We start from the raw sequence: 21,122 nt of genomic DNA, 5'->3' as shown, positions 1-21,122 counted from the left end.
ATAAAGAAGCCTCAAATACAGCTGAAATGCTGAAGATGTTTTCCTGCATTATCTTCCTCTCAGGTGGCAGAAAGGGAAGAAATCAGAACAGTGTCTGAAGAAACTCTTTTAGGCAAATGTTGCTTTTGGCAATGAGTTTTTACCTTACCTCATTTAACACTGGGGCAGGGTGGTGATGGACTGCCCAGGGAAACTTCCCTATACAACCTTCAAGTCTTTGACCCAGGTCAGCTAAGTTTTTCTCTGCTTTTCCTTACATTTTAAGCTACTGATTTGGCAGTGAGCAGGCACCTCATGCAACCACAAGTTTTGCTCTCCAGATCCATTTCAGGCTTCTAGCTACCAGGGCTGGATGTAGACTATCTACAGAGACACACTGCACAAGAGCAAGACCTTCCCTGCAGAGCTTAGGATTTCTCTGGACAGTGTCTAGAGGGAACAAAGATGGCTGTGAAAGAATATTTTTTTTTCATGCCAGGATCTGAAAGTGCAGAGGGAATGGAACTGTCTACAAAAGGTTGCTAAAACAGGAAAGGAATAAAACTTGCCAAAACAAAAAACAAAACTTTTTGTCAATTGGTCATTACTTTTTTAATTTAAAAAACAGAAAATATTTCAGCCTATTTCATCTGTCCCTATAAGCTCCAAAATCATTTTCAAGTACAATGGAAATTGATGTTCAATTGATATTAATTCTTCACATTTTTTTTTAAGTGTTCCACATATGTGCTGAGCTTACAGCCACTGCACACCCCAGAATCATACAACTCTTGAACCTTAGTTTGACTTCATTTTTAAATATGCTTGATCTGGTCTACCCAGCTCAGTCACACTGAAAATTAATGCTGCATACAAGAATTGTATCACGTTACATCTTATTAGAGACTATGAAACTAGAAAAGCATTCCCCTAAGTGCTAGGGCATAAAGCATATAAAACTTTAATGAAAGAACGTGCGTGTTTGTCATTCTGTTCTTTATCTCTTAATGACCACTCTCTCTTTTTACACAAGGGGAGAAATTCATGCATTAGTCCTGCAAGCTGCAGTGGACAACAGCGGGCAATGTTCCTCTAACCTCTTCTCTAGGCAGGTGCTCTCTCTCCAAAGTTGACCCCTGCCACTATCTATCTTTTCCAGCAATCTCAACACAGACTTCACTCAGGATATCAGAAGGCTGTTACTGCATGGGTAAAAAGCAATTACAGATTACATACTCCACATACTTTTACAGAGATTGTAAGGGTCTAGGTGCAGATGAGCAGCAAACAGCGAGTGGCCTTCTTAATGACAACATGGGGAGGTAGGGAACAGTAACGAAGGCTTTCTCTGGGCAGCCACGGGCTATGCAGAGCGCTCTAGGCATGGGGAAGGCAGGTGCCCGCCAGCACACCGACGGGGAAGGGCTCATCCTCGCCCATCTCCCACCCTCATGCCTGCTCTGAGAGGCGGCTCAGAGCTCCAGGCTCACAGCATGGCTCATTAGTAGGGGTGTGCTGAGCTGCTAAGGAACAAGTGGCACGTGGGGCCAGTCTGAGACACGTATCAAACTGGGAGTAACCTGAGCAAACAGATCTGCGTTTTGGTAAATGCCTCTTATTCCCAAATCGTAAATACTTTCAACCAGACTAAGGTATATTTCTGGATCCCAGGTAACTGTTTTGCTGCCCTAAATGGATTCCCTCTTCCTAATCTGGAAGATTATTATATTTCAATTCCTAATCTGGAAGCTCAGCTGTACGTCCTACTGCTGCGCCAGTCCTGAAAAGTAACTGCTCTTCCCTTCTCTGTAAAACAACAAGGTGAGAGGTAGGAGTTGAGCAGACACCTGCAATGCTAGTTTGTCACTGAGCAGGACAAACACTGAAGGTTTCCTATGAATAAAGGAACATTTCCTATGAGCAAAGGAACAGACCACCAATCTAGCTTTGCTGGCAGTGCCTCCAGCTCTGCAACTCAAAGGGTGGCAGAGAAGGGAAGCAGGATCCTAACACACCCCTAGCATGCATTTCAAAGCCTGCAATGCTTGCTTTCTCATCTGGACATGTCTGTCTGGGAACAGCCCTGGGTGCAGTTGGCAGAGGGTGCCTCTCGACCCTGGACAAGCTCCGCAGCCGCCCTCTCTCCTCAGAAGAGGCCCTCAGCTCAGAAGGCAGGTGACGGGCACGGGGCGCGGAGGCCGGGGGAGAAGAGGCCCCCGTCACACCTCAGCCCGGGGTGAGTCAGTTTCCCTGTCTGCCAGGAAGGGAAATGAAGGCTGCCTGCTGCTTTCACTTCTGCCCTCAGCACCTTTAAACGAGCAGGCAGACTTTGGAAAGACGTCGCCTTCGCTTAGATGTTATTATCAGCAAGTTTCAGCCCAGCAATGGGCGAGGCAGCCACCCTACACTAGGCTGCAGAAGCCTCAAACACTGCCCAGCAGCCCCTGCTGTGCTGAAAATAGACAAAGAGAAACACTGCTGCCGGGAAGGAGATAGCCATCTAGACTGACATGCCAGACAAAGAACGACAGCCCCGCTGGAAAGCAGGGGAACTGTGACAAGCACATTTCAATAAATACCTCATCTGCCAAAGAGATCACTGCGCACGCCGCTCTGTTTTCACACCGCTCTGTTTTCCTAATGAGCATGTTAGATGCTGGAACCGAGACTTGCATAGCAATGTTTTTTAGTAAAGGCTGGAGTTTTAGATGGCTTTCTCATTCCAAATCTATTCCTGTACCATTTTACTTTTGCAGCCCCACAACAGGAACTGTAATTACCTCAGCAAGGACCACAGGGTCACGCGCAGTGTTCCTGACGAAACATGGAAATAAACAAAAGAGTCCTGCACACAGCAAAAAGCAGGAGTTTTAAAGAAGAGTTAGATCATTCAAACTGCCTGGGCTTCGTGGTATTTTTACCTATAAGCACTGACTGTTCACAGCAGAGTAATGCAGCCCCACCAGAATCATAAGCTAATAAACAAAGCTAACCTGCTACCTACTGTGAAGAGTGTGTAACTACCTGGAAAATGATGGGTAACAAACCCCAGATAGAAATAATCCCCACCACCACCAAATTTACATTTTAATTTTTCATAAGACTACTTATAACACAGAAGGCAGCCTTCTGCAACAGAAAATTTTTCTGCACCTTTTCTGTCACTCACAAGAAGATTAATACAGCTATTATTTTATCATCCTCCAAATCCTTCTTCCCTTATCTTTGTAGTACTGAATCTCCCTGCTCAAAAAAAAGCAGGGAAAAAAAAAGAGAGCGATTACAATGACTTGTGACTATCCCGTTTGTACTCTGATATGTTAACTCATCCCTCCCTCCTTGCTCCCACTCCAACGCCATCACATGGCTACAGATGAAGAAAAGCCCAGCAACAGCAACAGGGACAGATCCTGCCCGATTGCTCACACTGTGAAGGGTTTTCCCAGGTATGGAGATAAGGGCAGTGATTACATGGCGTATGGGCACAATAAAAATATACTCTTTGAGCAGCCCTGTCTGCCAAAGAGAAAGGACTGAATTATTCTGGCAATGGGGGCCTCTGGGTAAGGAGTCTCTCTCTCACACAAATTGTGCCTGGCTTTCAGTCACTGGTGTGCTCTTGACAGCATCGTACAAGTTTTCAGTCATGTCAAATTGCAGCATTTCTCTTACCCAGAAACAGTTCCTACACAATTTGAAGTGAAAACTACAAAATTATAGTCCTCCATTCCACTGTATTTACACTGCCTCCTAACTCATCAGTTTTTCACCTTTAAAAAAAAAAAGCCACCAACATTTTTAAACAAGTAACAGAGAAAATAGTCTTAAACAAATGAAGATTACATAGGTTTCCAAAGACGCTAACAGAAAGGAAGAGAGTCTGGGGATTTACCTGCGACTCATTCGTGGAGTATACGAATAAAACGTTGCAAAATACGAAGGAGGTGGCACAGGCGGGACGAAATCTTCAGGATCTGAAATGTGACCTTGTTCTTCAATTTCTTCTGCAGAAATCTGAGATTCATCCTAATCAAATGCAACTTCCGTTAACAAAGCTTCCAACTGCAATCTAACGTTACTGAACCATGTAATCTAATAATACTGTTAGTACCACCGTTTATATTAGGCAGTGCCTTGCACTCACGTACTATGCAGGATCTTCTTGTTGCAAATATCTGTAAGTAACGCAGAGCAGCTGCTACCAAGCAAACTGTGGTGGTGAGAGCATTCAGGGCACAAAGAGCAAAGAGAACTTTCTGAAGAACATGAAGATTATGGAAATTAAAAGATTAAATCAAGGTATTTGTAAATGTCAAAAAAAATAAATCAAAAACAAACACAGAAAACACAAAGATGACAATGACAATTACTTCTTAAAAATGTATGTGATGCAGTCTTCGGGATAGATAATCTCCGAGACTGGAAGAATTTGCAAAAGCTTATTTTGCCCTATTATGTGTCTTTGACAGAGAGATCCAGGAGGGTTTAACACTGCTCAGATGTGATTTATAGGCCATCTATTCTTCCAAGAATTTTAACCTTTCTCTTAGCTTTTCTGTGAAAAACCTGAATCTGAGATAGTTAAAGCACTTTTTTATTTGGAGATGATGCTGTCTTGAAGTTCTATTTTAGCTTTTTTGGAAGCTAAGAAGGGCTGAGTATACCAAGAGAGATGACAAACAGAGGCCTCTAATTATAAACTTAAATTTACATCATCCTTACCCATGCAGTCGTCTGAACTGAACTGTAGCTGTGGTTGTATAAACCACAGAAATGATGAAAAACACATGCCAGATCAGCAATGCACTGGTCAAGACTCAAAGACGAGCAAAAAATCTTCTGTGTAGAAGACCAGAAGATAACAGAATTTTTCATAGTAAAAACATTACTTCAGTATTGCGTTTCTACCCAAGTATGGACATTATCCAAGCAGTCATTTTAGGCAGCAAGTGCAGGGTACCTTAAGAAGGAGGTGAACAGCACTGCATGACTTCACTGGGTAGAGCTTCAGTGCATTCTCTTTTTCTGTGCATTTAGTGGGATGAAATTCTTCACAACAGAAACAAATCTTGTTTTCACCCACATCCACCTTTAAAAACAAAAAGCACACTTTTAAATTTATTACCTGTTTTACACAACGTTTTCAGTTGCATAATACAGAGCCTGTGTTAAACTGTATCTCAGACAGTGCAGACTGGAATACAGGCTTCTAAAATGAAATTCGTACAGTTCAGTATGTACAATTCACCTATCACAGAGCTGTATTACACATACCTCTTATTTGAAATAGCATTACTAATAAGCTCAAGACATTTAAATACAACTTAAATCTAATCAAAGCTGCAGTGATTACTGAACAATTTTAGTATCCAAGCTCCTGCAATACCTAGCAGCCTAGAAGCTCTTGACCAATACATAAGCCACATTCTTTGATTCATGGGTATATATAATCTGCATCTCTGTGGGACAGAATAGTATCCACAACTGTAACTTCAACCCGATCAAACCAGTAACAGTTAAACCTGTACAGCACTGTTTGCAACTTTTGGAGTAATGTCGTTATCTTGGTTTTCAAGTAGAAATTCAACATTGGTGTGCCTTGAGATAATTGTTTTATTAGCTGTCAAATTCTCTAGAGTCACTGCGTCAAAGGTTTTCCACTTACACAAGTCAGTTCATGGAGTAATTAATGATTTTCGGAACATCTTTTCACTGTACCCTATGTTTCCAGCCACAGAATGCTCCAAAAGTCCTGAAATGTTTAACCACCTTGTCTTGAAGAACACTAACAGTTCTCCACGCTGCTTCAGTAGGTTGATATTGATTAAGTGCTTGTAATCTTGGACTCTCACTGCACTGGGCTGACTGGCATGTTAAGGAACCAACAATAGCTTTCTGTGAAGCAGCAAGTGTATCAAAATAAATAGTCAAAAATCTTTCCATTAACCCTTAAGATTTCCTCTGGCCCTTATACATGATCGTCTTTATTACTAAGTGATCCTGTATCTTTCTATTTAAATTACTGCACTGTTTCTCATTCAAAAATTCTTCTGCTTCTTATGACACCCATTTGACAAAAATCCTTTGCAATCCGTCCTTTCCTGTGCAGATAGCTTTTTCCTGCAGTAGAAGTGTTCTGAGAACACAGAATGGTTTATCTACCTTATTTTTTTTTCTCATGGCTCTTTCTGTAAGTAACAAACATATGTTGTTCTGAACAGGTATAGCAAAACTGTATAAACTCTCACCCACTGTATTGACTGGGCTTTTTCAGTTAGCTCATCAGTACCTAGTCATGCTTTTACCAATGATTTATCTTTGTCAGATGACTATAAAAATCCTTTCTGCTAATTCTTAAGTGACTGTTATATTAAAATTCGTGAACAATGCTGGCAAGAGGAATTTTCTAAATATGTGTTTGGAATTATCTTGCACACAATCAGCTGTGTCTTCAGATGCTGAAGACAGAGCCCAGCTATCAATAAAATCAAACAAAACCATTTCTGGGCCAATTATGCTTTCTTAAAACCCTCACAACATACTCTTTTGGGGTCTTTACCCTAGAGAGATTAACAGTTTATGAAGACTCCAACCCCACCCCAAAAGCAAATGTTTATAAACACAGGTAACAAAAACACTGTTGTGGATTTCAGTGAGTGTGTTCACAATTTGAATTGAGTCTAGGCTTGAAAGAGCAAGCTTTTTTTTTTGTTTATTTGTTTTTTTACCCCCAACACACTGTAGCTGTATTTTTACCACCTGACATGCATTACTTGCACCTCAACATTAGCACATTTTGTGAGCCCAATTTGAGAGATGATGCTACGAAGAAATGTGTAAATCTCTACGTCTGCTCACCAGATGACATCTAGGAACGCTGGACACAAACTGAGCACCTTGACATCCTAGTATAAATCCAGCCAGGTTCAGCAGCACACAGATGACGGACAGCAGAACGAATAGGTTAACCTGAAACAGCAAAGTCAACAGCTGATGGAACAGGATCACAAAACTGATACAAGAAACCTATGGCAATGCAAATCCCATTCCCAAACTCAAGACTCTGTCCTTCTGGGCAATTTCCAAAACTCCCTGGGACTTCACTGAAGTGCCCCTGGGTGTCTAATCTTAAATAAGATCAATCTTAAAGCAGATTATTACTTTGAACACATTTACTGTCTCTCTCTCTCAGCTTATCCTGCACTAACTGTGCAGTAATAAAATGCATGCAACTACTGAAAAGCACAGGTAGCTAAAGATTTTCCGGAGCCCTCAAAAAAGTTCTATTTCTGATCCAATCAATTTTTAAAAGCACTTTTCTACCCAGACTGTTTTCCAAAAGGTCCTCAAAATTGTCCAACTGCCACGTAACCAGCACCCCACTGAACTAGGGCAAGGCACGCAGAAAAGTGCAAAGCATCTTAAAAAGTTTGCAAAACTTCTGAAATCCACAGTAGAGTAGAATCATATCGTGTCATAGAATCGTATCATGAAATGGTTTGGGTTGGAAGGGACCTCAAAGATCATCTGGTTCCAACCCCCCTGCCGTGGGCAGGGACACCACCCACTAGATCAGGTTGCTCAAAGCCCCATCCAACCCAGTCTTGAACACCTCCAGGGATGGGGCATCCACAGCTTCTCTGGGCAGCCTGTGCCAGGGCCTCACCACCCTCTGAGTGAAGAATTTTCTCCTAACATCTAATCTAAATTTTCCGCTTTTAGTTTTAAACCATTCCCCCTTGCCCTGTCATTACCTGCCCGTACAAAAAGCTGCTCTCCACCTTTTTCGTATGCTCCCTTTAAGTACTGAAAATCTGCAATAAGTTCACCCTAGAGGCTTCTCTTTTCCAGGCTGAACATCCCCAGCTCTCTCAGCCTTTTTTCATAGGAGAGGTGCTCCAGCCCTCTGATCAACTTCATGGCCCTCCTCTGGACCCACTCTAACAGCCCCATGTCCTTCTTCTGCTGGGGGCCCAGACCTGGACGCAGCACTCCAGGTGGGGCCTCACAAGGGCAGAGCAGAGGGGGACAATCACCTCCCTCCCCTGCTGCCCACCCCTCTGCTGATGCAGCCCAGGACACAGTTGGCCTGCTGGGCTGCAAGCACACACTGCTGGCTCGTGTCGAGCTTTTTGTCCACCAGAACCCCCAGGTCCTTCTCTGCAGGGCTGCTCTCAGTGAGTTCTTCTCCCAGTCTGCAATCTGTGCTTACATGAGACTCTGTTGATATGGATTTTAAACATATGCAAGAACTTCTCCTGTCCCAATTCATACATGCAAATATTTTTCCGTACTTCTTGAGAGAGACAAGGAAGTTCTTACTATAGGTGAGAAGAATACTTCAAAGGTAAATAAAAATAACAGATTCACACCCCAACACATTTAAATTTTAAGCACTCAGTCCTACAAAGCAAGCATCAGGTCTTTTATGTCCAGAAGAGTCCTTGTTAATAATGATCTGCTCACTCAGATTCCTTTGTATTAGGAAGGGCTTAACTAAAAATGCAAGAGATGACAAAAAGCTGTGGAAGAAAAAGGAGATTGTGATGGACACGGGCTCAGTTCTGCTCCAGGTAGTTTTACAGTAGGCCCACCAACAAGACCTCCCCAAACATTCACAAAGACAGTGATACCATTCCAAATAAATTTAGCTGATGTATCATGGTTAGCTACCTAGACATCTGGACCAGAAATAAATCAGAGCCACTGCACCAATTTACGATCCTGTTTACTTAATTTCAGGGAAAAATAATCACTCCTGAATGGCTAAGAGCTGAAGAGCTTTACTGTTCATGCTCATTCCTTAAATTACAACATGTCATCTCTGTACGTTTTACAGAATTGTGACACTACCACATAAGGTAAGTTTTAACCTCAAAAAAAACAACAAACAAAGTAGCTTTTAGTACTTCTCTGAAGTGAATTGTGACTATTGTGTTCTAGACATACTGAGAACAATCAATATTAAGGGGAACAGCATTTTTTTTACGGGGAACATCTAGTTTTATAAATACGATAAAACCACAGATAAGAGGTTTTTAATGACAGGAAGCACTTTGAGTGTCATTTGTCTTTATGTACAGACATTTAAACCACAGATTTTAATCTCTATTTTTAAATTAACTCTTTTCTCAGCACTCAAGTGAATCAATACCTTTTCTTACACTTTCGTCTAGATTGTCCCAGTTACCCAAGTCTGTCAGAGTAGTTCTAAGGGTATCTCATGCAAAGAATGTTTTTCATCTACGTTCAACTCAAGGCACTGTAAACCAGAAATTTTATGTAAAAATAAAAACACGATCTGTTTTTTATTATATGCATAGCCTATTTGTGACTGCAAAATTTAATATACAGAACTTCCCATTAAAGATGCAGAAGATAAAAATAATTCTTCCACATACAACCTAAAACATTATCAGGATCTGAACCCTAGTTGATAATACATTTACATCCCTTAGTGGACAGGAATGAGCATTCAGCTCATTTGTCAAGCTCTTGTCAAGAGAAAAGACCCTTTTTCTTTCTGCCCCATCACTGGTTAGTATTTTTACAGAATGGCTGAGGTTGGAAGGGACCTCTGGAGGTCATCTGGTACAAGCCCCCTGTTCAAGCAGGGCCACCTACAGATGGCTGCGCAGGACCATGTCCAGCTGGGTCCTGAGAGCCTCCATGGATGAACACAACCCCTTCGGGCAACCCGTGTCTGTGTCTGACTATCCTCACAGCACAAAAACATTTGTCCTACATTCTGATGGAATTTCATATATTGTGACCACTGCCTCAAGTCCTGTCAATGGGCACTACTGAGAAGGGTCTGGCTCCCTTTTCATTATTCCTTTCCATCAGGTATTTACGCAGATGGAAGCCTCCTCTTCTCCAGGCTGAACAGTCCCAGCCCTCTCAGCCTTTCCTCATAGGAGAGGCACTCCAGTCCCTTCATCTCTTGGTGGCCCTGTGCTGGACATGCTCCAGTATGTCCACGTCTCTCCTGTACTGGGGAGCCCAGAACTGAACCCAGCACTCCAGACGGGTCTCACCAGTGCTGAGTAGAGAGGAAAGATCACCTCCCTTGGACCTGCTGGCAAGTCTCTGACTAGCGCAGTCCAGGCTGCCATTGGCCTTCTTTGCCACAACAGCACTTTGCTGGCTCATGGTCAGCTTGTTGTCTGCCAGGACCCCTGGGGATATTCTCCAGAAGGGCTTTCCAGCAGTTAATTCCCCAGCATGTACTGGTGCCTGGGGTCTCTGCAGGGGCAGAACTCTGCATTTTCCCTTGCTAAACTTCGAGATTCCTCTTCACCCACTTCTCCAGGTCACTGTTTGGGACGCAACAACACCTGGTGTATCAGCCGTTGCTCCCTGTTTTGTATCATCTGTGAACTTGCTGAGAGTGCACTCTGTCCTGCTGTCTAGATCATTCATTAAGATATTAAATAGCATTGTCCCCAGTAACCACCCCTAGGGTGCAACGCTGCTGACTGGCCCCTGGCCAGCCTTTGTGTCACTGATCGCCACCCTTTGGATCCAGTCATTCATCTAGGTTTCAACCCACCTCGCCGTCTGCTTATCTAACCTGTACCTTGTCAGCTTGCTTTGTAAGATACGTTCTACTGCAGATGCAAATTTAAACACCTTCTCCATCGCTACTCACCTACAAGTAAAAGCAGGTGGTCCACTTTATCCCAGTAAAAGAAGAACCCCTCCATATGTGAACGAGGAGAAAAATATTGCTTCCCTTAGAATGAGCAGTCAAAGGCAGGCAGGCTATTTTAAAAGTCAAAATAGAGGTAACTAGTCTTAACTGCAGCGATAAAAATAGAAACAACTCAAACTATGAGCTTAGTTTGGCCCACTGCCCTTCATCTTTTGAGCATTAGATAGACATGGACTGTGAACAGCTGCAGAAAGTCTTGATGAACATTTATATGAATTAAACTATAAGAAAGCAAAGTGTATTCTAATGTCAGAGACAGTATTTGCTAATCTCCTGCATGTGTGATCTTTTCCACCTAAAAAAATCCTCATGCCTTTTGAGGACCCCGTCTAAATGGTGTCAGCCAACCAAGCTAACTCTGCTGAAGTCAGTGGAGTTTTCTCATTAGTGTCAATGGGAGCTCCAGCAGCAGCAGGACAAACTTACACGGTAAGGCCCTGACCTTATAACTCATTCTGTACAGGCAGGCTGTGTGCTGTCCTGCTGCTGCCACTGTTGAAGCCAGTATCTAACCGCCAGGAGGAATTGCTTTAACATGCACTCACATGACTCACGCATAAGCAGGCACTTAAAAAGCGAGTGAAAGAAAAACACGTGCTCTGCACTCATTAACTCTTATACCTGTTTACGTCCTACGTATAGTCTTTATAAGCATCCTTCTAGGAAAAGATAATCCAGTGTATTGATTTTCCATACACACAGCAGTAATAGCAATAACTAGGCATTAATTATATGACCTTACTAATTTTCTATCAGTTTATTTATTGTGCCATATGGAGACCTGCAATATACCTGTGAACAAAAAAATGACACAGAAGTAGAAGACAAACTACCTCATTTAACAAAAAATTGCCTCGTACTTTTAACGCAGCATTAAAATATCCCATATGACTAAGTAAAAGGCTTTTTCAGCATCAAAATAAATGATAACAAAATGAGAAGAAACCTGACTTATGCTACACATAAGGCTTTTTATAGAGTCTCACAACTAAAAGTGTATTTCTTTTCACTGGTGTAGACTGACTTTAAAACCTTTATATGAATGCCATTTCTTGAATTAATGGTGAAGACCTACATGTGGGTCACGACATTAACACTGAGCTGTTTGACTTCAGTTTCAGTTTTGTTCAGTTTTGGGCCCCTCGCTACAAGAAGGACATGGAGGTGCTCGAGAGAGTCCAGAGAAGGGCAACGAAGCTGGTGAGGGGTCTGGAGAACAAGTCTTACAAGGAGTGGCTGAGGGAGCTGGGGTTGTTCAGCCTGGAGAAGAGGAGGCTCAGGGGAGACCTCATCGCTCTCTATAGGTACCTTAAAGGAGGCTGTAGAGAGGTGGGGGTTGGTCTGTTCTCCCACGTGCCTGGTGACAGGACGAGGGGGAATGGGCTAAAGTTGCGCCAGGGGAGGTTTAGGTTGGATATTAGGAAGAACTTCTTTACTGAAAGGGTTGTTAGGCATTGGAATGGGCTGCTCAGGGAGGTGGTTGAGTCACCATCCCTGGAGGTCTTTAAAAGACGTTTAGATGTAGCCTTTAGTGATACGGTTTAGTGGAGGTCTTGTTAGCGTTAGGACAGAGGTTGGACTAGATGATCTTGGAGGTCTCTTCCAACCTAGACGATTCTGTGATTCTGTGACTTCTAAAATGCAGAGAAAGAGGCACCACTACAGTAATTCTCACTGAAACCAAATGACTTTGCCCACTACAAAGCTCATGGCTAGAGACAGATTGTTGTGTTGTTAAGGTCATGATCTGCAGCTTCTGTTCACAGTCCTTTCTACTGTTGCTAGCAGAGCTAAAATTTAAGAATGACAGCTCATGAGGAAGTAAATAATATATATTTTGGCATAGACATTAAATCTTAGTTAAATCTATGCAATTCAGTCAGTGTGCAGATGTCAAGAAGACAGTAGTTACCCTTAAAAATCTTGTTTTTTAAAACTGGTTGGGAAACATTTTTCTTCTAATATAATTTTTCAATTAAATAAAAGGTTTACTGGAAATTTATTCTTCACAATATTTCAAGGTTTTAAATACATACTTGAGTTCCATAAGCTCTTCTGTTTTGCAGTAAAGACCCATCCATTTTTGCCGTAAAAATAGAAATATTAACACCTTTCAGCGAAGGAATGTTTCAAACAGAAATTCCAAACCCCCGTGATTACCACAGTTAGGACAGCAGAAGAATACAGAATCACACAGAGCACACAACCTGTACTTTCCAAGTCAAAACCCCACTGTCTTTCACGCAACAGCTGACCACGTCTGTAACAGTGACACAAAAAGAAGAGCTTGCCCGCTGTCTGACCAAGGAACCATAAAGTGCTTGAAGCCGCTGAAAGACAAACACACTCACCCCACCTGCATCCACCATGTTAATGTCTGGATGGCAGAGGAAGGGCTCCAGAGCACAGGCAGCCACCACCGAAGCTCTCTGCCCCATGAGCAGCCTGCTTCTGATTGCTCTGTGCCATGCTCCCCGCGGTGCTCCTGCCTCCCATGGGCGACGACAGCCAAACCTTCCTCCAGCAGCAGAAACCCAGTACAGAGCAGCTGGCAGAGATGTCCTTAATTCAAAGTTGGCATTACAGTTATCTGGGCACAGCGTCAAATCCAAGTGAGTTGGTGTATTGGGTTTACAGGGCAAGGTTGTAGTAGCGGGGATCTGCAGGGGTGGCCTCTGTGAGAAAAGTCCAGCAGCTGCTCCACGTCAGATAAGGGCCAGCATCAGCCAGCTCCAAAAGGACTTGTCACTGTCCAGAGCTGAGCCAGTAAGCGATGTTTGTGCTTCCATGACAGCAGATTGAAGAAAGGGAAAAAACTGCTGGACAACAGCAGCTGGGAGAGAGATGAGTGAGAAGCAACCCTGCAGACCCCTGGGTCAGTGCAGAAGGAGTGCAGGAGGTGCTCCAGGCACTGCAGCAGAAATTCCCCTGCAGCCTGTGGAGAGGCCCCTGGTGGAGCAGGCTGTCCCCCTGCAGCCCATGGGTCCCACACGGAGCAGATCTCCACGCTGCAGCCCGTGGAGGAGCCCCCGCTGGAGCAGGTGGAGGTGGCCTGGAGGAGGCTGCGGCCCATGGAGAGCCCCCGCAGGAGCAGGCCCCGGGCCGGAGCTGCAGCCCGTGGAGAGGAGCCCACGCAGGAGCAGGGGGTCTGGGGGAGCTGCCGCCCATGGGGGACCCGTGCTGGAGCAGTTTGCTCCTGGGTGAAGGATGGACCCCGTGGTACGGAGCCAAGTGGGAGCAGGGGCAGAAAGTGACCATGAAGGAGTGGCAGAGACGAAGCGTTAGGGACTGACTGCAGGCCCCACTCCTCCATTCCGCTGCACTGCTTGTGGGGAGGATATACAAGAGGGTGGATGGGTGGAAGGTGGTTTTAGTCTGTTTTTATTTTTTCACTGCTCTGGCATGTTAGTAATAGGTAATTAATTTTATTAACCTCCCTATGCTGAGTCTGTTTTGCCCATGACGATAACAGTTGAGTTATCTCCCTGTCCGTGGTGGTTTTACTCAGGTGAGCAGCTGAGTTCTGCCATGGCTGCTCTCTCACTCCCCCTCCTCAAAGGGGAAGGGTGAGAAAATACGATGAAAAGGGCTCAAGGATTGAGATAAGGATGGGGAGATCGCTCAGTGATTATTGTCACGGGCAAAACAGAGTAGGGAGACAGTAAGATTTATTGTCTACCACTAACGAGCCAGAGAAGTGAGAAACAAAGGAAAGAAACCAAAAGTACCCTCCCCCCATCGGCCCTTTTCCACCTCCTCCCCCGGAGCGGTGCAGGGGAAAGGGGAATGGGGGCTGCGGTCAGTCCCTAAGACTCCTTCACGGTCCCTCTCTGCCCCTGCTCCCCGTGGGGTCCCTCCCACGGGATGCCGTCCTGCCCGAACTGAGCCTGCGGGGGCTGCCCACAGGCAGCAGCTCCCCCCAGACCCCTGCTCCTGCGTGGGCTCCTCTCCACGGGCTGCAGCTCCGGCCCGGGGCCTGCTCCTGCGGGGGCTCTCCATGAGCCGCAGCCTCCTCCAGGCCACCTCCACGTGCTCCAGCGGGGGCTCCTCCACGGGCTGCAGCGTGGAGATCTGCTCCGTGTGGGACCCGTGGGCTGCAGGGGGACAGCCTGCTCCACCAGGGGCCTCTCCCTTCACAGGCCGCAGGGGAACTGCTGCTGCAGTGCATGGAGCACCTCCTGCCCTCCTGCTGCGCTGATATGGGCGCCTGCAGGGCTGGTGCTCACTGCTCTCTCTCTCCCAGCTGCTGTTCTGCAGCAGGTTTTTTTTCCCCTTCTTCAATCTGCTCTCACAGAGGCACAAACAACATCACTTATTGGCTTGGCTCTGCCCATCGGCGGGGCCCTGATGTAACATGGGGCAGCTTCTAGATTCTTCTCACAGAAGCCACCCCTATGATCCCCTGCTGCCAAAACCCTGCCTCATAAATCCACTACGCTGTCCTTACCTGAACCCTTTCCATCATATTTTCTCCCCCTGTACCTTTGAGGAGTGGACATGAGAGAGTGGTTGTGGTGGAGGTCAGCTGCCCAGCTGGCTAAAACCACCACCACAGTTGGCTTGGTGTGAACCAGTGCAGCAGCAAGGACTGAGGTTACCACAGCAAGCACGGCCTGTCAGAGATGTGAGCTGCTCTTAATGTGGATGCAAACAAACAAGCAACGAGGAATCAGTATGCTTTTTGAAAAAAGATAGGTTCCTTCAGTTGAAAGTAAGATTTACAGGCATAATGACGGAAGGATTTTCAGAGTGGATGGGAAGAAACCAGCTTCTCTGCAAGCAGAAAATTGCATGCAGCCCTGAACCACTGACAGCCAATATCCAAACAACTTAAGGAAGAAAAAAAAAATCCCTTTCCCCATAAACACATTCAGGCAGGCACACACAGGAGGAAGCTTCTCCTCAGGAGGAAAAATCAGCTTCAGAGCACAAGTGCAATAAGCTGACTTCCGAAGTGGCTTGACAACGGATACCCAGGAGAGAAAAGCCTCAGACAACCACAGGCAAGGTAAGATTTCAGAGCCACAGCTTCTCAGCTGCTCTGCCACTGAAAGCCATGCTGGCCCTGCAAGAACGTCCTTCGAAGGAGCCGATTACAATGCAATTTTGCCTCACAGCACCCTGACTCTGCAACCTGTTATTCACTCATCACCTTCCATTGCTCTGCTACAGCCACCCCTCTCTGGACTGACTGGAGGCCCACCATCGCCTGCAACCGACAGATTTCTCTACCCTTTTCCAAGCACAGCAGTGACCGATACACAGCCACCCCCTCTGCCATCTCCTCTCCCAGCACCCTGCAGGGAGACAGAGGGGAAATCTTTGTAAGCAAAGGCACTGCCTTTTCATCGGAGGAACCAGACAGCAAAGGAGATGCAGACAAATGGATGCACTCCCACAGGTTTTTCAGGCTCTGAAATCCCTTGTCAGAATAGCAAACAGGCTCCTTCTAGAAAGGCTTGGTATGCTTTAAAGGGGGTGAAGTAAAGTGTGAACTCCATTATAAAGTCCCTTAAAAACTGCAAACTGACAATAAAAATAAGGTAACACGAGAAGTCTCAAGAAACACCGTGTTCCTACTGCAAGCTCATCTGAGGAACGACACCTCCTTAAAGACATTCTGCAGCACCCACCCGGTATTCAGCTTAAGTGCCAGCTCCGGAAATGAGGGAGGAATAAATAATGGAGTTCAACTGCAGCCTCATCTGAGGCTCTCAGAGCACACAAAGACAAATTAAAATCTATATGTAATTACTTAACTTGGGCTAGAAACAAAATGATTTGGGGGTTTGGATGCATACGAAGGATTCTAGAGGGTACTTGGAATGCGTAGTTACATGAAATTATGAAAGCTAGCTGAGCAACTGACAACAGCTCTGCATAAGAAGAAAGAGGCCTGTCCTTATGAATAGAAGAGCATTTGTAGATTAAGACATAACCAGAGATGAAAAAGGATAATGACCACTGCTAGTCCCACAAACTTTATGCTGTAACTGTTGAGCACAGTCCAAAGGCACTTCATGAACACATCTAAACGCTAGTATAAATTGCAGCACTGCAGAACGTGGTAATTCATACCACATGCCCAGAATAATCCTCACTCCTCAGATTTCAGGCATGGGTCTAGCACAGGTACCCAACATGCCCAGTACCCAGGTTCTGCTGCAATCTTATAAAACCACCTTCATGTGAAATCAATCCTTTCTGCATTGCTTATTTGCCGCATAAAGGAAATTTCTACACCTGGCACCTGCCTGAGCTAAGGCCTGTCAGGAGGAGAGACGTGTGATCACTGCAGCCTTCGCGCCAGGGACACGGCTCTGCGCTATTTCTGAACAGGGAAAGAGATCAGGGACCCAGTCCAAGCCTGGTGAGAGGAACCCATGACAAGTGTATTTGCAAGGAGTAAGTGCAAGAGGCTTGCGTAAGGAGCAAAAAGGAGAGGGCAGTCACAGCTGGAAACAAATCTGTTTTAGCTCTGAATGCATTTTCTGGTCTTATTTATGAATGTTCTAACTCTAAGCCATTATGTACAATGACTGTCATTACCTAGGTCTTTAGGAAACCTGCTTTTACAACTTACACAGCAACTCAAAACTACCAAGAGAAAATGTTCAGGTTACAAGAGGATGGGTATATTAAAAATTTAGCCCAAAATGAGTTTGCTCATAGAAACTAACATTCTTTACTTGATAGGCCATAGCTAGTTCATTCAATGCAAGACTCCCTTTGAAAGTTAGTTTCTTCCTGTTAATTTTTATTTTTACTGAAGCCCTTTGAACTGTTTAGCACTGGTTTCCTTTTTTGCATTTTATTATCTGACTTTCAAAAATCTTCTACAAAACATACATAAAATTAAGGGGAAAAAATAGGTTCACAATATCATCTACTCATAGAACAATTGTAATTGAAGGGACCTCAGGAAGTCTCCAGCATATCCTCCTGCTCAGCACAGGGTCAGCTATGAGATCAGAGCAGGTTGCTCAAGGCTTTAATCGGTCTCATCTCAGAACTCCCCATCTGCTGCACAACATCCCCGGGCAATTTGTTCTTGCCTGCTCGACCCTCCTAAGATCAGTGGAAACAAATGAAAGGATCAGAAAGAGTTTGCTGCTTTTGCATTTCAGTAAGACAAGAAGGGCCCACAAAGTTTATGCTCAGAAGGCCTTAAAGAAAAAAAGGAAATTACAGCAACAAGAAACAACACAGAACACATGTAATATAGAAAAAGGCGACACCCTGCAAGCCTCAGGCATTTTGAGAGAGATGGCGCTTACATTTATTTTCATAAAAGCATGGTCCTTCCAGACTGGGTGCCCCAGAGACCAGGCTCCTCCTTGTATCCACAGGACCAGTATAAAGACTTGTTCTGCTCCTGTTGTGCTAAATAATGCATCATGAAGACACCACAGTTGATCCACAGCTCGCTTCTCTGATCCTCGGTACCTCCTACCAATGACAATGTGGATACCTCACACATCCCAAAGAAGCGTTGCATAAAAACAAAACAATTGCTTTGTCCTGGAAACAGTCTTGAGAAGCGACGATATGTTTTTTTTTTTTAAAAAAAAAGGAAAAGAAAGAAGAAAAAGCACCTTCAAATGCTTTTTTCAAATCCCATCTCTGAAATGTTGAGAGATGCAGAGCTTTAGATTTCACTTACAAACAGAAAGAGCTTGCACACCCTGCACATTGATTTACTTCTCTCAGAACATTGTAATGTCAACTGTATTTGAAACAGTAACGCTGGATACTGCAAGGCACCAATGCTTAGGTTAGAGCTCAAACCTGCTATCAGACACTAGCAAAGGACAAATAAGCAAAGCTTTCAAACCAATTGCCTTATTTCAGCTCAAGCAGCACTGCCTCAGAGAGCCGAATTATTTATACTAAACTAGTATTTTCTTATACCTACACAAACACAAAAAGTGCTCTGTAAACAACACAAGCACATCCTCCAGACATGGTCTACTCCTGCCCGTAACAGAGACTCCTAGAGGGAACTTAGCCTTTTGCGGGCTTTGACTTCTCCCTCAATAATTATGGCTCTACAATCTGAAAAAAGAGACCCAATAGTATAGTCTATGTTTTCAAGGAGAAAGAAGTGGATTTTTTTTAAACTAATGACTATTAAATCCCAAGTATCTTCTGATGCTTAGGTCTTTATACCCTTAAAACAAGTTTTAATCCGTGCTTACCAGAAGTATCATTGGCCTCTTCCATGTTGTTAAGCCTATGATTCCAGATAAGATTACCTGTAACATTAAAAAAACAGTATTACCAAGAAGTCAACAACTGTTCAGAAAATGCCATTTATGTATTCATCATTGCTCTGATGAAAGGTCCTTTGGAGTGCTAAAGCAATGTTGGGATGATGTGAAGATGCACTTTGTGAAGATGCAGAGACTCAGAGCCTGTGCTGACGAGGTTCTTCACTCCTAGGTTTATCCTGTGAAATAATACAATCAGAACTGACACTTTCATCTACTATTTTCTTGTGTTTTCCACCCAGAAAACATCCGCGGTGGCAAAAAGTTATAGCAGCAACTCCCACCTCATCAACTGCCAAAATATTGCTTTCAGCCGAGGACGTGTTTTCCTGAAACATGGCTAAGCAAATCTAAAAACTGTCTACGCCGTCCCCGTCCATGGTCACCCACTTCCAACAGCTCATCAGGTGTCCACGACTGCCCCTTCCTGCCGCTTCCCTCGTGCTGCTCTGCCCGCTTCTGACCTTTCCAGTGAACCTTTGGTTACCTCTTTAACTTGATGTGACCGATCTGATCTAGCAAGCATAACACTCGTTTATGACTTAGCTGAAACACCTCGTGTTATCACCGCCAGTGTTGCAAAACCACATACATAACTCTGCAGTTTCATAACTAAGTATTTTTTGAATTCTCTGAGTGCAAAATAGTCACATGGTTTTAAAACTGAGCGCATCAATACTGATGCGAATTGGGGCTTTGGATTAAGGACAGCAAGGCTGATTTCAGTACATTTGTTAAAGCTTTACGGTGCACGAAAACAAAGCCTTCCTCAAAGTTTTCCTGACCCGCACTTAACCAGTGCATCGCAATCAGGATGTCGCATCTGGAAAGGAAAAAGCAGACGCATCCTCAATTCCAGCTCTCAGCTGCCTCCTACCTTTCCAACTTGCTGCTGGGCTAAATTTTTTCACTCATGCTGTTGCACCTGAAAGGCATTCCTGGTAATTTTTCGAGACCGAACACGTTATTGTTTCAGAGCATTAAGAAAGCGAAGTTTGTTTGCTGCTGTTATTAAAGCAATTGGACTTTCCCAGTCCACACGTGTGTTTTTAAAACCCTTTGAGAGCACAAGCATAGGTTAAACAGCTTACACAGACGTAAACAGGCTCGTCTGGAAACCAGGTAACTGTCCGGAGGGACACCAAACCGGCGCCGGGACGGGCTGGGTCCCCGTCCCCCGGTTAGGGCTGCCACACTTCAGGGACGAGCCCGGCACCTCGCTCAGGAGCTCCCCAGCCCACCCCCGGCACTTACCGAGGAGCCGGCCCAGAAGGGGCAGGCGTTCTTCACCTGCGGGGCGCCGCTCAGCGACAGCGCCCCGAAGCTCAGCGCCACCATGCAGCAGCCCAGGACGAGCTGCAGCAGCCCCAGCGACAGCAGCGGCCGGGCCGGCAGCAGCTCGGAGCCCGGCGCCGGGGCCGGTGCCTGGAGCGGGGCCGGGGGGCGGCGGGCGGGCGGTGAGCGGGCGGCGGGGCGCGGCGGGGGGCCGCCGACGCCGGGCCGGCAGCAGCGGGAGCGGAGCGGCGGCAGCGAGGGGTCGGCGGCGGGCAGCGAGCCCGGCACCGGAGCCGCCGCCGAGGCGGCCGCCGCCGGAGGGGCGGCGGAGAGCCCCGGCACCGGGCAGCAGGAGCCCGGCAGCACCACCGGCAGCGACATCGGGCACGGCCGCCCCCCGCCGCCGCCTGGGCCGAGCCGAGCCGGGCCGGGCCGGGCCGGCGCCCGCCCCCCTGTGCCAGCCCACCCGGGCGCCGACTTCCTGTGGCTCTGCCCGGCCCGCCCCGGGCCGCGGGGTGTCGGTGGTGGCCGCCCTCCTGTCCCCGCCTGGTTCCCCCCGGGGGTGGGGAGGTGGGGGCGGCGGGGGCTCGTGGTTGTGCTCCACGGCTGGAAGTGGGCCGGGAGAGGAAGCTCCGGGGTTGAGTTCTGTGCTGCTGCTTTCCTTATCGGCCCGTGTGGTTGTGTACCTGTTGGGCTTGTCTGGACATGAACTCAAAAAAAAAAAAACAAAAACCACGGAGAATCTCAGTTGTGAAAAACAGAGCTTTTAGTACTGCAGGGAAATAAGCTGTGTTAAAGGGGTCGGCTCATACGACATAGGCAATGTATGTTGTGGTAATCACAGAAACATTAGGGTTGGAACCGATCTCCAAGATCACCTGGTC

At 45.7% G+C, this 21,122-nt stretch overlaps 1 protein-coding gene across 2 annotated transcripts in view; it reads right to left on the bottom strand.

Annotated features, from left to right (window-relative positions):
* ENTREP1 (endosomal transmembrane epsin interactor 1) overlaps positions 1–20,709 on the bottom strand; it is a 30,465-nt gene extending 9,756 nt beyond the window's left edge. The window contains exons 1-6 of one of the 2 annotated variants that reach the window (XM_013194518.3): positions 20,218–20,706; positions 18,892–18,948; positions 6,838–6,948; positions 4,940–5,068; positions 4,128–4,235; positions 3,872–4,005 (exon numbers count right to left, since the gene is read on the bottom strand). In XM_013194518.3, coding sequence (XP_013049972.3) covers positions 3,872–4,005; positions 4,128–4,235; positions 4,940–5,068; positions 6,838–6,948; positions 18,892–18,948; positions 20,218–20,619 — 941 coding nt within the window. In that variant the 5' untranslated portion in view covers positions 20,620–20,706. Of the gene's footprint in view, positions 1–3,871; positions 4,006–4,127; positions 4,236–4,939; positions 5,069–6,837; positions 6,949–18,891; positions 18,949–20,217 lie in introns of both variants that reach the window. The other variant, XM_048054855.2, reaches the window with a different exon arrangement.
* Positions 20,710–21,122: the final 413 nt, after the last annotated feature.

Source organism: Anser cygnoides, chromosome Z (assembly GCF_040182565.1).
Source record: "Anser cygnoides isolate HZ-2024a breed goose chromosome Z, Taihu_goose_T2T_genome, whole genome shotgun sequence".
Classification (NCBI taxonomy): Eukaryota; Metazoa; Chordata; class Aves; order Anseriformes; family Anatidae; genus Anser; species Anser cygnoides.
The sequence above is the reverse complement of the archived record's forward strand: the minus strand, read 5'-3'. Positions and strand labels throughout refer to the sequence as shown.